Below are 17,768 nucleotides of genomic sequence, written 5' to 3' on the forward strand. Positions count from 1 at the left end.
TTTTCCCGCAAAATCTTACAGCACTTCATGCTTCCCTCTGCTACTGACAACTTTTACGGAGATGCAAATTTCATTTTCCAGCAGGACTTGGTACACTGCCCACACTGCCAAATGTACCAATTGGCCTTATAATATTCTAATTTTCTGGGACAATGATTTTTGGTTAAAATAAATAGATCACTCTGTGTGTGATACATCTGTATAATGTGAGTTGTACATTTTCAACTGAATTACTGAAATAAAGTAACTTTTCCATAATATTCTAATTTTTTGAGATATACTAGTTTATTATCAGTGATTTGGCAGAGTACAGTCACATGACCAACAAAGGCTGCTGGTGGATTACTTCCCTATATTTATTTCTCTTTATCTCTGCAGTGTTTTGAGAGTTTACCGCTTGCACTGAATACATTTGCACCAATAAACACATTCATTAGGCTGCAAAGATTCGACTAAAAAAAAAAAAACAACAACAATACATTGATGAAGAGGTATAGAGCAGAGGATCCGCCCTTCTGTAATTACATTACTCACACAGTGACCTAATGAGGCATGCTGCCTCCGCCGCCTCACCTCAGCAGTGCTCTGCTGCGCTTCAGATCATTGCCCATATTCATCAATATCTGTCCACAGCAGCCACCAGCCACCAGTGAGCTTCTATTACTTCCAGCTGCCTGTTTTTCAATTCTGTTGTTTGTTTACTTTTTAAAATATATAAAAAAAATACTATTCAGAAACATTTAATATTTCAATATAAAGTTAGTTTCGTAGGACGGGTAAGAATTTCGTAATTGTCTACATGAAAACTGTTCACAAAGCCTGAATATATATATATATATATACGTATATACGTATATATATATATATATATATATATATATATATACGTATATATATATATATATATATATATATATATATATACGTATATATATACGTATATATATATATATATATATATACGTATATATATACGTATATATATATATATATATATATATATATATATATATATATATATATATATATATATATATATACGTATATATATATATATATATATACGTATATATATATGTATATATATATATATATATATATATATATATATATACATTTTCAGTACTGTATTTTTCGCACTACAAGGCACACCGGATATAATACTCCATCAATTAAACTAGCAATTAATGTATTTTTTCATGCATAAGGCGCACTGGATAATAAGGCACATTATGCGACACTAGTAAGGGACAGGGGTGTTGCCATGTTTCCATTCTAATGGAGCAGGTCTCGTCGCTGGTTGGTAAAACCTGTAAAGCTAAGTTAAGTAAAAAAAAAAAATAAAAAAAATAATAAAATAATAATAATAATAATAATAATAATAATAATAATAATAATAATTCTTAAAAAAAAAATATATATATATATATATATATATACAGTTGTGGTCAAAAGTTTACATACACTTGTAAAAAAACATAATGTTATGGCTGTCTTGAGTTTTCAATAAGTTCTACAACTCTTATTTTTCTGTGATAGAGTGATCGGAACACATACATGTTTGTCACAAAAAACAGTCATAAAATTTGGTTCTTTCATAAATTTATTATGGGTCTGCTGAAAATGTCACCAAATCTGCTGGGTCAAAAATATACATACAGCAACAAAATTTGTCAATTTTGGTGATGTAGCGAGTTGTGTCAATCAAATTAGCTTCATGTCATGGCCTCTTCACTTCTTGTAAGTGATTCTGATTGACTACAGCTGTTGACTTCTCATGAGCCCATTTAAATAGGGCTCATTTGACCCAGTGATTAGACTCAGCTACAAAAGCTACAATGGGAAAGTCAAAGGAACTCAGTGTGGATCTGAAAAAGCGAATTATTGTCTTGAACAAGTCAGGGAAGTCACTTGGAGCCATTTCAAAGCAGCTACAGGTCCCAAGAGCAACTGTGCAGACAATTATACGCAAGTATAAAGTGCATGGAACAGTTGTGTCACTGCCACGATCAGGAAGAAAACGCAAGCTATCACATGCTGCCGAGAGGAGATTGGTCAGGATGGTCAAGAGTCAACCAAGAATCACCAAGAAGCAGGTCTGCAAGGATTTGGAAGCTGATGGAACACAGGTGTCAGTCTCCACAGTCAAGCGTGTTTTACATCGCCATGGACTGAGAGGCTGCCGTGCAAGAAAGAAGCCCTTGCTCCAGAAAAGGCACCTTAAGACTCGGCTGAAGTTTGCTGCTGATCACATGGACAAAGATAAAACCTTCTGGAGGAAAGTTCTCTGGTCAGACGAAACAAAAATTGAGCTGTTTGGCCACAACACCCAGCAATATGTTTGGAGGAGAAAAGGTGAGGCCTTTAATCCCAGGAACACCATGCCTACTGTCAAGCATGGTGGTGGTAGTATTATGCTCTGGGGATGTTTTGCTGCCAGTGGAACTGGTTCTTTGCAGAAAGTAAATGGGATAATGAAGAAGGAGGATTACCTCCAAATTCTGCAGGAAAACTTAAAACCATCAGCCCGAAGGTTGGGTCTTGGGCGCAGTTGGGTGTTCCAACAAGACAATGACCCAAAACACACATCAAAAGTGGTAAAGGAATGGCTAAACCAGGCTAGAATTAAGGTTTTAGAATGGCCTTCCCAAAGTCCTGACTTAAACCCCATTGAGAACATGTGGACAGTGCTAAAGAAACGGGTTCATGCAAGAAAACCATCACATTTAGCTGAACTGCACCAATTCTGTCAAGAAGAGTGGTCAAACATTCGACCTGAAGCTTGCCAGGAGCTTGTGGATGGCTACCAAAAGCGCCTAGTTGCCGTGAAAATGGCCAAGGGACATGTAACCAAATACTAATGTTGCTGTATGTATATTTTTGACCCAGCAGATTTGGTGACATTTTCAGCAGACCCATAATAAATTTATGAAAGAACCAAATTTTATGACTGTTTTTTGTGACAAACATGTATGTGTTCCGATCACTCTATCACAGAAAAATAAGAGTTGTAGAACTTATTGAAAACTCAAGACAGCCATAACATTATGTTTTTTTACAAGTGTATGTAAACTTTTGACCACAACTGTATATATATATATATATATATATATATATCTTTTAAAGTCAAACAAGCACTGGATGTCAATCTGCACAGATTTCTTTCCTGAAAAATTGTTTGTTTGGGTGAGTAAAGCGCTTCCGTTTATTTACAGTAAGCTTAGATTTCCAGATTTCGACTAAGGCTGGGTGCAGCAGCATTAGCAGCTAACCACTATCTGTGGTTAACGACTAATGCCACCCGACAGCACTGCACTACAAGCCAGAGTGATATTAGCTAGCGGTTCGTCCTACGGGTAATGCTAATACTGCTCAAGCAGTGCTAGCCAAGGTTAGCAGCAGTTTACAGCTGTTCAGTGAAGTGCCTTTACTGCTCCTTAATACCCAACTGGTAAAATTCATACGTAAGGCACACCAGATTAAAAGACATATTGTTAATTTTTGGGACAGTTAAATGATTTTAAGTACGACTTATAGTGTGAAAAATATGGTATTTCTGCCAAAATATGACCTTAAACTTCATCACATAATTATAGACGTTCTTAAACTAGATAAAGACGTTCAAGTTAAACAAATGAGGAGAAAAAAAAAAAATATATATATATATATATATATATATATATATATATATATATATATATATATATATATATATATATATATATATATATATATATTAAATTATAATATTAATATGTCCTGATTTATTTTATGAAGCACTTTATAAAACACTGGTTCTGACCTGCAGTTTGACGAAGAGCTGATGGGGAAACAGGATGCTGAAGCCCAGCTTGTGAAGAGGGAGGAGAGAATCAGTGAGCTGGAGGCAGAGCTACTGGCCTTCAGATCTCAGGTAAATCTCTCACTGTCCCACCTTCAGTCTCCCATCACTGTTACTGTGAATATTCACATTTACGGCCTGTGTCTCTTTTCTCTTTCACACTCTTCTCCATTACTTACTTTCTGACTCGCTGTGTTGTATCTTGAACAGATAATGGCCAATCACAGTTCTTCACTGACTTTAAACTGTCAGAGAAACATCAGCACAGTAAAGTGATGATGCGTCAGTTCAGTAGATAAAGCGTGTTATGAGTGACAGCGTCTTTATTTAGGAAACACAGCAATAATTGAGCTCCCATGGCTTAATTATGTTTTTGAGTGTCTTGTTAATGAAAAACAAACATTACTTCAGAAATGACCATTCAAATATATATATATATATATATATATATATATATATATATATATATATATATATATATATATATATATATATATATATATATATATAATAGTTATTTTTAATTAACAGTCTCTCCAAACAGAAAACATAATGTCCTAATTGAGCATTTTATTGTTTCTTTCAAAACAAGAAGCAAGAAAAAAGAAAGTATCCATTCAGTTTTTTTTCAGGCATAAGCACAGATTTCTTCTCTAAAGTGATTTTCGATTAAGGGGAATTCATTTCTGGACATGTTTCAGCAATTAGTTTTTAATTGAAAAAAACAAAAAACAAAAAAAAATGCATATTAATTTGCTAGAAATTAAATTGTTCTATTATTGTTTTTACAACTTATTTATGTTACATTTATGTTACAAACATGCATATCTTAAATCTACCTCTACAAATTAGCTTAATTTAATGTTCCTTGCTTCTTCGTTGTCATCTGTTCTTTTTTTACCCCTCTCTTTTGCACATACTTTTCCTGTTAATATGGTCAGTACACTCTCCAATAACGTGGCAGTAGGTACTTTTATTCTATTTTATAATATTCTATTATAATTTATTAAATTTAGCATAGAATGAGTGTTTTCTTGTCTTTTCAAAATCTCATCATCTAATGCTGGAACATTTATTTTTGATCTCAGTCCCACTGGTGCTCATTAAACCACTAATTTTAATGCGAACTATATGTGTGTATATATATATATATATATATATATATATATATATATATATATATATATATATATATATATATATATATACACATCTATATATACACATCTATATATACATCTGTATAATATGAGTTTCACATTTTCAACTGAATTACTGAAATACTTTTTATTGATATTCACATTTTTTGAGATACCTGTAGTTAATCAAAAACAGTCATTTAATTAAAAGTTCACATACAAAGATTGGTGTCAGAGAGTTGTTTGTTTTCTTTTCTGATTTTATACATATGATGGAGTGTTTTAATACTAATGCTAATACTAATTAATACTAATGCTCAAATTTGTTTTAAACAAATTGCACTGTTTTTGATGCAATATGTCACAGTATATCACATCAAACTGAATTGTATTATAACTTGCATATGTAAAAAAAAAAAAAAAAAAAAATATATATATATATATATATATATATATATATATATATATATATATATATATATATATATATATATATATATATATATATATATATATATTGCCCCAAAAATGAAGCTTTTCTTGCCTTGATCTTGTTGCTTTTGCTGTCCAATTGGTTTACGAGATCCAACCGCTGATCTACTTAATGTCTACAGGGCCCTTATGGCAGCTTTTTACGAATTACTTGAACTGACTGAATTTAACGATCAATAGAGCAAAGGGATTAAAATCCAGCATCATCGGACTAAATGGCTTTACTACGTCAAATTCACTGGCTGCTGTTTTCACTCCTTACGAGCGCTTGGCATTTAATGCGTTTATTTATTCATTATTTATTTTTAGGCCTTTTATTGGTTGTTTTTTTGCGTTTTGTGACAGATTTATCCCGGCTTTCTGTCCTCAGGTAGTAGATGCCTTGTTTTATTTCCTCTCCCGTTGATCTCACAGCTCATAGATTGACATGACAAATAGGGCATCAGCAGAACAGTTTATTTGATCAATTGCTTTTTGGCTCAGTGGGCCACCGTCGATAGAGCCGATCAATTGTTAAATAATGGGCCCTGATGAGTGAAGTGAAAGTTTGGAATGCAGGCAGTTAAACTGATCCATCTCTTCAGGTTGCAGTCGTTCGCTGTGCAGCGAAAACATAATCAGCCAGTCAATGTCCCAGATATATGGTGCCGTCATTCATTCCACCTCTTTGCCTGTGAATTATCTTGAGGCCGACATGCATAGTGTTTGAATTAGAGCATCTACATGTTCAATAAATTCTCCCCTGCAGCTGTACCCCATTCAGAATGAATGAACGGAGTGGTTACACAAGAGAGTTATGTATGGAGCTGCTTGTTTTTGCTGTGAATCTGACTGTTTGAAGTGTGGGAGTTTGAAGCAGGAGGGGGTCGTGCTCTTAATAATCTTTTTAGTCTCCATCTGTGTGGTTAGTGCTTCTGTCTGAGGAGACCCCTTTCATCTTTGATCTACCCATATCATTACGCTTTTTGTGTCAGCTGTTGTGGTTTGTATTGTTTGCAATGTTACTTTTGATTCGAAAAATTATAATACGGCCAAGCTTAAGTCTATACACCACATCTCATATAACATGAGGCTGCATCCAAACCGCAGGCAAAACCAAGTGTCTCAAATCCTCAAATCTCCATTGATCCATGTTTTTTTGTGGCAGTTTGAACGAAAAAATGAATGAATGTGAATTTTTTATTAAAATTTGTGCTGGCCCCTTCATGACTTCTTAATTTTTTGCATGCTACTCACTCTTGCTTATTTCAGATCATCAAACTAATTTAAATATTAGTCAACGACAGCACAAATAAAGTTTTTAAATGAAGGTTTTTATTATTAATGGAAGCAAAAACTAAATCCAAACCTACCTGGCCCTGTGTGAAAAAACTGCCACACTTGTTCTCAATTAAGAAATCACTTAAATAAGACCTGCCCGACAAAGAGAAGTAAACCTTGTAGTTCTGGAGAAGATGAAACTGAAACTCGTTCAAGCATCAGTTTGAATAGGTCACAATAAAAAAAAAAAAAAATATATATATATATATATATATATATATATATATATATATATATATATATATATATATATATATATATATAAAACATCACATTTGGCGAGAAAATTGGATTTGCGCCACTTTTACTTGGTATGTGAACACAGCTTAACTGTATTTTTCTGCTGTGACTATTGATTATATGTTCAACACTCATTTCCTCTCTTTTATTTCCCTCATGCAGTTTGGGGCAGTACCGGTGGGCATACCTACAGTGCAGTCCGTCTCTGCCTTGTCGTCGTCCTCATCATCCTTTTCCCAAGTGCCCCCTCCACCGCCCCCAGGCCCTGGGTGTCCGGCTCCTCCCCCTCCTCCTCCTCCACCACCGCCGCCAGGCTGTGCCGCCATGCCCGGAGTGCCTCCTCCTCCACCTCCCTTCGGTGTCCCTCCCCCTCCTCCGCCGGGAATGGGAGGCCTGATGTCCTCCCCCACCCACCACGTGCTGCCTTTTGGACTTCGGCCCAAGAAGGAGTTCAAGCCTGAGACCACCATGAAGCGCCTCAACTGGTCCAAGGTAACATCTTCTTTAGGTGCACCAATCATAGATACTGTACTAAAGTCTAGTGGGAAGTTTTTCTTGCTCTCTTAGCACTTTTTCACCAAAAGAGCAGCAGTGGTGAACAGAAGCAGTCACAGTTTGCACTAAGGAACTTAAGGAACTTAGTATACTGCATCCGGAACCTACTTTTGTTGGTGGAAATGCGGCAAGCGGTTCAAAATTTGGTTCGCAAACCAGAACATTGCCAGTTCACCATCAGTGGAAAAGCACTATCTGTATCTAACTTTAAAGGGAGCATCAACACCAGCAGCACCATCAGTTTTAGCACCATCTCCTTTTCCACGTTTCTTTATTCACCTGCCTCCATATGCTCCGTGTTCATTGTCTCCTCTTTTGTCCATCAATGTAATACAACACTGTTGACTGTAGGAATCCTAGTGCACTTCCTGCAGCTCTTCATGCATTTGGACTGGTAGTGTGTATGGTGGGTCATTTCTCAGGTCTAGGAGGGACCGTTGTGTTGCCACCAAGATCAGGAGATTAATGATTCAAATCCCGGTCTTGCAGCTTGCCATCAGCACCCAGAGTCCTGAGAGAGCACAATAGATGGAGCTCTTTCTCTTCATCACTCCTAGGGTGATGTGGATCAGCACAAGGCTGCATCTGTGAGCTGATGTATCAGAAGCAATTTGCTGTGCTTTTCTTCCGAGAGTTAGCGCTGTGATGCTACTCGCCAATGCTACAGCATCAGCAGCAGCTCAAAAAGAGGCAGAGTCTGACTTAGCATGTGTCGGAGGAGTCGTGTACTATGACTAGTAGCAGCTAAATGGGTGGGATTATCATTCAATAAAAAAAAAAAAAAGTTATGATTTGGAACACTACAATGCACAGAATGCTTATAAGATCGTATTAAAAACACAGTTTAAAAGCCCATTGTTTCAGCTTTTATTGTTAAAGCAGATATACACACTGAAACACATAATCTTCTTACTATATTTACTTTTTTACTCTCTTGCCAGACACTTCTGACCAATCAGAGAAGACGATGTGCTCGTTTGAATTATTGGAGCGCCTTTTTCGGTTTATGCCTGTGTGAAACCAAACCAACACTCCAAATTAAAAAAATAAAAATAAAAAACTCATTAACTGATCCGGAACACAAAAACTTTCACAACTACAGGTGTGAAAACGCCCTAAATATACAATGTAACAAACACATCAACCATCACGCTTAAATCAGATTCTGATCCAGACTTTCAGGTGTGAAAAATTGCCGCATTGCATGAATCTATCCTGAAGATCCTCCGAAAGTGTATTTAATCGTCTCCAATTTGAGATGCTGCATGACTGTCCTGATCCAGTGGTCCTCTGTCTGTGGACTGGGGTCTTTTCATTTAAGTGTATACGTCTCCCAGACAAAAGAGAGCGAAAGGCCAGCATGTTGATTTCCCTCCCACTGAAAGGGGTTTTCACCGGGGTCACTCCAAACAATGCAGTGAATAGAGACTCTGCTCTAAAGCTTTTTCAAATATTCTGCAGAAGGTCTCCAAAATGATTTGCCAGTGTGCAGAGATTTGGGCATCCAATCAACCTTTATTTAAACTCTGAATACATTCAGGTTGACCCTCATTTACAAGGTAGTCGAACATTTTACAGAAAGGTTTGAAATAAGTAAGTATAAATGTATGATTAAAACATGTATCAAGGACATTAAAATAAGCAATAACCATGAGTTTAATTTTATTAAATGATGATGCAACAGTAAATCTAAAATGAATGTATAATCAAAATGAATAACTAGTAATATCTTAATAATTAAAGCAATTGCACTTGTTCTTTATACAGTTTTTATAGTGGATATTTAAATGTAAATTGAAAAAAAAAAAAGAATGAATGTAAGAAACGTAAAATATACAATTATATTGATATTAGTGGTGTTAATTAAAATACTAGTATATGCTTGTATGTTTGACGGGAGCTTAAGCCAATGTAGCACTGGAATAAAGAATGCATGATACATTTGATAGAGGAAACCTATTTTACTTTATTATAAACATCTCAGCTTCGTTGTAAGGACTTCTGAATTAGAACACAATTAACTGTGTATAAAAGACTGTTTTCACACCTGTAGTTGTGAAAGTTTCTATTGTCCAGATCAGTTGATGAGTTATGAGTTATTTGAAGCGTTTCTCCCTCTGTTTGGTTTAGTTTCACACAGGCATAAACCTAAACGATAAGATGTGCAGCGCAGGTGTGAGCAGTGAACGCAGCACATACTGCGCTCATTGTTTAAACAGCATGGAGCAGCAAAGACAGCAATTGTTTATTGCAGTATATTATCTGGCTAATATATCAGGTTAAACTGCACTTCATAAGCAGTTTAACTCAATTAAGAAGAATATTACAGTATATTTGATAGCTCGGTCGGATTGAGACCAGATCACGTTCTCACCACAAGCTGAACAAAATCTGCAGATTATGGTGGAAGTTGGGGTCAAACATTGTAGCCTGATTAACTTGTGTTAAAAAATAATAATGTGTTACTGATTCCAAATGAATATATATATATATAACATATATATGAAATATGTTCATATGTAACCTCTTCAGAGACAAACTCAAGAGCATTACATACATAGTAGCACTTTACATATATTGTGTTATTTTTTAAATGTGTTAATTCAGTAAAAAGAACAACAGTGTGAAATATAATAACAATGTATTAAACATGTATGGAAATTAATAAAGGTGTTTAAGATTTGTAAACTATTTTAAAAAATGTCTGCAAAGATCTTTTAAAGTACAGTTAGAAGTAGTGTTTCTTCGTCCTGGATGTAAATCAAATATATATATATATATATATATGTTCCGCTTGTGGTGAGAATGTGATCTGGTCTCAATCCGAACCAGCTATCAAATATAGAGGTATTTAAATTATATATCAAAAAATGAAGTGGTATTTTTGCCACTTTTTATGACATAAATTACACAACCTAATTATATATAGATATTTTCTTCTTGCTTTGTGCAAAACTGCAATTTAGAAATGTTTATTATTAAACACCTATTAAACATCTGATTAGACATACCGACAAAATACAGTATACTTTAAAATTAATTAGTCATAAATAACTTTGGTTTGGTTGCAGGAATTCAGTGTAGGAATGCAGGATTCTTTACATTCCTAGTAAAACCTTTAATCTCTACAATTAGAGGCGATTAAAAAGTTATAGATGTTTTTCTCAATTAAGTGAGATTAATAATGTAATAGAGGCTGGTGCAGACTGTGTAGAAGAACAGGTGCAGTAGACCACGCTTCTGCTCGACTCCTGTTATGAGCCGTCTCCACCTGAATCCATTGGCCAGCTTTACTCACTGCCCTACACACACACACACACTCCCTCGCTCAGTAGCGGCGTGTACAGACAACAGCACTACAAAAGGACAGCTGTTAGCGAAGGCATTGCAAAGAAAACTTCTGCTGTTCCGTGCCAAACATCATTAAACAGGAGCTCTAACTTCCCTGTAAAAGATCAAAAGCTATTGTCAGGCAGCCTGTTGTGCTTCCTCAGCAGATGTTGCCTCGCGATGTCTTTGGAGTGATATTAGTTAGCAACATAGCTATTAATATTTAATCTCTGCCCCCTTTGCAGCCATCATACAGATGTTCTAAAAAAGTTAGCCATATGTTTTTTCTCATCTGAAACCTGTTGTCAATTAACTGTTAGCAGGCCACAGCTGTAGAGGATGTGCCAGACATGCAGTATTCATGATTTCAACCCCAAAATGTTTATCTCTTATTTAACAAGAGCTGCGCTTTTTTTTTTTTTTTTGAGGTAAGCTGGTGGAATCTGTATTGGTGGAAAAGCGCAGGTGTGTGTGTGTGTGTGTGTGTGCGCGCACCACTGGGAGGATAAATAGGGTTTGAGTGTCCTAATTGCAGCTCTCTCCATGTTACTTCACAAGCTATTAAAAGTGTCCACTTTTAGTTTATTGGAAACTACAGTTCTGAACTTTGAATTCAGAATCTGTGGTAGGAGATCCCGTGTTTACAACTTAATTTATGCATTGTTTTTAAACCCTGTGTCTCAAACTATACATTCCACCTATATATAAGACGCGAATGCCGACCTAACCTGCCCTATACACTGTCATTTTAAGCCTGAGCCCAAATTAAACCCAACATTTTTAAGTAAGTAATGTGTTAAAACTGAGCCTTTTAAAAGAAAGTTCTTCATATGACCAAACACTGAATTAAAAAAAAAAAAAATATATATATATATATATATATATATATATATATATATGATTTCAAGAATACACTACTGCAGCAAAATGAAAATTTAATTATATTATTGCATTCAAAATGATATGGCACATCCCTAAGGTTCAGATTTGTAACAGAAGTCAATTACCCAGAATGTCATGATACTAATAATAATGCACTCCAAATATCTCCACATATCCAGGATTGAAGTAAAATAAATGATACTGGACAAATATAATCTGTCTCTAGTAGATATAAAATGGGAAATGATGAGGACAGTGTAAATTTTTCTTTTGTTAAAAAAAAAAAAAAAGTAGTGGCCTGATGTGATAATAATTAGTGGTGGGTGATATAGCACCATATTTCAGGGTATAATATCGTTCACCATATTCAAAAATGTTGCAGAAATTATTGCATACGATAGGATATGGCACACCCATTACATTACATTACATTTAGCGGACTCTTTTATCCAAAGCTACTTACAAAGAATGATGCACATGTAGCAGTAGAGGACCTAGTTCAAGTTCAAAGCAAAAAGATAGATAGATAGATAGATAGATAGAGAGATAGATAGATAGAGAGATAGAGAGATAGAGAGATAGAGAGATAGATAGATAGATAGAGAGAGAGATAGATAGAGAGATAGATAGATAGATAGATAGATAGATAGAGAGATAGATAGAGAGATAGATAGAGAGATAGATAGAGAGATAGATAGATAGATAGATAGAGAGATAGATAGATAGATACTTTATTTATCCCGAAGGAAATATAGGAAAAAAACATCTTAGACAGGGTCTGAAGGACCATCAGAACTTCAGAAATAGAATTTCCCATCCATCTGCACCCACTATTAGCCCCCACCCAAACTCTTATAATTTACAACTCCTTGCCATGAGCATGATGGCCAGTGCTGAACCTCACTCAATATAAACTTTCTATAAACTCAATATAAAATCTCTAAAATATTTTTGATTTTGCTAAATCTGAAATTACACAATGAAAGAAAAAAAAAAAAACTAAACATTTTAACTTCATAGTTTAATGAATTATAAATAAATCCAAACAGAACCATGATTTCGAGCTAGAACCAGAAACCCAAAATCTGAGCAGGACCCAACCATGAGAGGAATTCCTTGTGAAAGTATAATAAACATGTTTTTTTTTTTTGTTAAAGGGATTAGCTTCTCTTCTAGTTATTCAGCAATATTAGGTGTAATAATAATAATAATAATAATAATAATAATAATAATAATAAAACACTAACCTGTCTATAGTTTCTTTTTTTTTATTACAGGTGTATCTCCCTTAAACCCCATGGAATCCACATCTAATTAGATGAGGGTCACATGAATTCAGCATAAAGTAAACACATGTGAATAAATTGGACAGATTAAGACTGTATGTTTTAACCTGCTGCTTGCAGATGTTATAAAATAGTTGTTAATATAAAAAAAATATGTAATTTATTTCTTTAGAGTAAATTCCACGGTTGTGCCAAAGCCAGGTGACAAGATACAGCAAGTTACTGTCGATAAGTGAAACGGCTGAGAGTGGCACAAGTGCGAAGGCGGTTCATTAGAACGTCTTCAGCTCATCGATCCCACTTTCAATCTTTACTGTCTCTTTTGTCTTAAGTGCAACACTCCATAAAATTGATTGTCCCGCACTGCTCCGCTCTCCTCGGTTTCCATGGTTTCTCTCGGCAGCACCGCAAAGTAGCATAGTCATTAGACACTGTTCCCTGCCTTAATGGTGACCTTAAACACTCCAGCCTAATATAGCTCTGGCTGTCTGAGAGTTCCCAGACAAACTGCCTGATAAATATTACTGATTAGATTACAGTATTTGTTTTCTCAAAAATCTACTGTGTAGAATTTTATTTAGGCTGTTATTTTATGTATGTCCTCAAGTAGTGAGTACTGGGCTTTGCGTTGACTTGGAAAAGCTGATGTACAAATTATAAAGTTTTATTTTTGGACTATAATGTGGACTTTAATAGATTTAATGGGTGTCCTTACTGACCTCGAACTGATTTTATGAAGTACACCTTGCTTAAAAATCTGTTAAAGTGTTTTAGTATGACTTTGGTAAGCTATGAAGCATCTACATCTACCGTATTCAGGAGCCTTGTGAAGCAATACTTAGCGTGGTGGCCTCTATTATTGACCATTCCAGTCAAAATATTAGATAACTAACTTACTGTAAATAAACAAAAAAAATGGCATTGAAATGCTTTCCTCACTGCCCTATAAAAAAAGGCTCTCAGAGGCTACTTTTGGGTAGTGTACCTCTTTGTGAAAGACTGTTGACTGATAGACATTACACATATATCATATTCAACGTTCTCACATATAGAGCTTCTTTTCGTTTCAAACATAAACCTATCGGTGCATTATCCATTTTTTGTCAGTAAGTATAATATCAAACAAATGTTGTGTTTTTCGTACAATAAGACGCACTTAAAATCCTTTAATTTTCCCCAAAATCGTCAGTTCACCTTATAATCCGGTATGTATGAATTCTACCTGTGAGGTATTAAGGAACAGTAAAGCCACTGAAGTACAGATATATACAGGAGATTCGGTTTAGTTCTATTCAGCACTATTAGCATTAGCAGCTAACTGCACTAAACACTAGCTCTTTGTTGGTTCAGAGCTGAGTGTTATCGGCCTGTAGGCTGCTGACAACCCCGGCTGCCACTGCTGGGGCCGTATTAGCCTTACCTGCTAGTGGTTAGCTGTTAATGCCAATGCTCAAGCTTTATTGGAAATTTGAAAATCTAAGCATACTGTAAATAAACAGAATAATTTTACTTTTTACTTACCCAAATAAACTGTGCAGATTAATATCCAGCTCTTATTTGACTTGTCTGACTCATCTGAAATGTTTTTTTTTTTTTTTTAGGATTACAGTTTTGATTACTTAACTTAGCTTAATTTAGCTTTGTCTTATAGTGCGACAAATATGGTATATGTGTGTGTGTGTGGTTTTTTGTTTTTTACTTAACTCTTTATAAGAGTGTTTTTGCTGTATTTGAGGCCCTCTACCTCTTTATCATCTACTTGACATCTTTACACCTGTTTGTCTCCTTGTCTTTTTCTCTGTTCTGATACGAAAGGGTCAGATTATTATTACTTTAATCAGTTCACTTGTTCACACTGTTAGGCCTCTATTATCGTTTTCTTCCCCAAATTAGCTTTTTTATGTAGTTGAAGCTACTCATAGCTTTTGGTTTTGACGTGTGTGTGTGTGTGTGTGTGTGTGAGTGAAGTGGTTGCAGGGGCTGTGCTGTGTTGTTTGAATAGAGCCCTCTTTCCTGGGTTTGAGTGGACTGAGAGGGCTGCAGACGAGCCACTCAAGGGCCACACTCCAGCCGCCGCAGACATGGATGTGGACGAGGGTCCAAAAGAGGAGGAAAAAACCCTCTTCTGTAGCACAGTTATGAATATTTGAGAAGCTGTTCCTTTTACTTTTTCATAAACCTCCCATTTCATGGTGCTTTCACACTTAGCTTGGACTTTCTGACTTTTCAGATTGATATGGACTGTCCGATAAGCCACAGTATGAAATAAAAGAGGTGTGATCTAGTCTAAATTAACCATGACATGCTATGGGCAGGAACTGTATCAACTGTATCAAAGAACCAAAATTTTCTGTCTACAATGTAAAAGCTCTTTGCTAGTTGTTTTAGGTTTTTTAGACAAATTATTGGAATTTGAGGCAGTCTGTAATCCCCCAATAAACAGAGGAGGAAGAAACAGAATTGGTTCATTTAAAAAAAAAAAAAGTTAAAAAAATCTGGAAGTGCAATGCGAATTCAGTCTGCAATGCTGGTATAGCATATTTTGTGCCAGGCTGTAATTCTTATCAAATGCGAAAAAGATTTTCATTTTAATGCATATTTAAGCTTTTGAAAAATGTTTAAAAAAGTACAAGTTCAAAAAGGATATATTTATATAGTTATAGAAGTTAGTTGTAACTCAACTATCTTTCCACATGCAACATACTCTGACGTGAAAGAAGTCAAACCAAAGTATGTCTTTTTTAAATAAAGATAAACATCATGGAAGTGTTTCCTTTTCAACGAGGCTAATAGTTCTGTCAATTAATGATTTTGCAGATCTAGTAAAATTATATATGTAGATGTGTAAGCTCCTTTTATGAAGTGTTAAATGATTTATGAACAGAACAATCTTGCAATTGTACATGAACATGAACACAGTCCTCTACCTTTAAACTTCCACTACCTGTAAACATTAATAGATAGAAGTGTCATTCATCCTGACTGAGAAAAACAGGAATCTGTTGTTGTCGATCCAATTAACCCCCATTTATAACACAAAGTAAAATAAATCCGAGTCGGATCTGTTACACTCATTTTTGCTGCTGGATGCAAATTTTGTTGAAGAGGCAGGGAAGCAGAATTTGGCACAACACCTGAAAAGGCAGCTTTAAACACAATCAGTGTCAATTGCCCATGTAAAAGTTGGTGATGACAACAGAATGTAGCAAAGTTCTTAAACTTGGTTACTAAACTGAAGTGTGAAGCCAAAACTAACTGGACTAAATGTACTGTACAGTATAGTACAGACCTCTTGATTCAGACTCTGGTTTGGTGTCTTTGTCTTTAATTGTAAGGCCTTACTTTATTTATTTATTTGTGTGTGTGGTCTGTCTGTTTTAGATCCGTCCTCAAGAGATGTCTGAGAACTGTTTCTGGGTCAAAGCGAGTGAAGAGCGATATGAGGATGACGATCTGCTCGGGCGTCTGGCTCTCACCTTCAGCTCCCTGAGAAATGGTAAGTCTACACACACACACACACAAACACACAGCAACGTTTCCTGCTTCACACTCAACCACATTCTCCAAAAACATAGCTAATTTCTACATGTTCTTGTATAGAGCATGGGGAAAGAAAAAAAGCCTTTTTTACTGTATACATAATCTGCACAAAACTTAATATACTACTTGAGCCATTCCAACAAATAACCATGTCTTTTGAGCATTTCTTTTATAAAAATTATCTATATTAAATTAGACAAATCTTAAACTAATCTTAAACTTAAAATAATGTTCTTTATGTAGACTTGAATGAAGGTACATAAAATAAAATAACTTTCAATAGTAACGAGAAGCAATACTTGGTTGATATAATTGATTATTTGTTGGAAGGGCATGCAAAGCTAGTCCTATACTTTTGGAAACTATTTTAAAGGCCTACATGTTTTGATATTGTATTGATCTTTATTGTTTATTACCAACAATTGAAACACAAGAGTTTTAAAACACCTTTAAAGGATTACAAAAGCATCATTGATGTTACATACCTCACTAATCTATTTAGATTTTATGGTGAGATTGACTTTTGACTGTTCACATGAATGTATTGAAGTGGGCTGTAGCTGTCTATCCTATGAACAGATCTGTCCATGATATGGCATGCATGTTCACATCGATACGTTTACATGTCACATCTACATACACTAGATGTCAAAAAATGAAGGGCATTGGTTGCTGGTTGAAGTTTGAAAGGGAGTGTTCTTAAAGAACATAAATGGCCGCCCTTTAGCTTAAAGAACCAATCAGCTAGCTGGCTTTGGTGTGGCAGAGGAGGACTGTTCATGAGCTAGTGGCGAAGCATAGTTGATGTGGAGATCTGTGAAAGTGCTGCAAGTCAGTGTTTTTTATTCTTTAAATCTGAGACCTTTATTCTCAGACGGAAAAGGTTGGAGTTCAAGTATCTCAGGATCTTGTACACGAGTAAAGAAAGGATTGAGTGTGAGGTCGACAGACAGATCGGCAGAGCATCTGCCGTGTTGCAGACTCTGAGCTGGTCTGTTGTAGTGTAGAGAGAGCTGAGCCGGAGGACAAAAAATTGTGCTGGAGCACGAATCTACCCCCACCCCACTCTCCTGCATTCCTGCACTCAATCTACATTTAAACAATCCGTGCCCAAACTTGCTAACATCATTACTCGCTGCTTAG

General features: G+C 35.4%; 1 protein-coding gene across 5 annotated transcripts in view; it reads left to right on the forward strand.

Annotated features, from left to right (window-relative positions):
- diaph3 (diaphanous-related formin 3) overlaps positions 1 to 17,768 on the forward strand; it is a 557,032-nt gene that overhangs the window by 191,914 nt on the left and 347,350 nt on the right. For all 5 annotated transcript variants that reach the window (XM_049465746.1, XM_049465747.1, XM_049465749.1 and 2 more), the window contains 3 exons: positions 3,809 to 3,913; positions 7,195 to 7,524; positions 16,467 to 16,581. In XM_049465746.1, the coding sequence (XP_049321703.1) occupies positions 3,809 to 3,913; positions 7,195 to 7,524; positions 16,467 to 16,581 (550 nt within the window). The remainder of the gene's footprint in view (positions 1 to 3,808; positions 3,914 to 7,194; positions 7,525 to 16,466; positions 16,582 to 17,768) is intronic.

Source organism: Astyanax mexicanus, chromosome 16 (assembly GCF_023375975.1).
Source record: "Astyanax mexicanus isolate ESR-SI-001 chromosome 16, AstMex3_surface, whole genome shotgun sequence".
Classification (NCBI taxonomy): Eukaryota; Metazoa; Chordata; class Actinopteri; order Characiformes; family Acestrorhamphidae; genus Astyanax; species Astyanax mexicanus.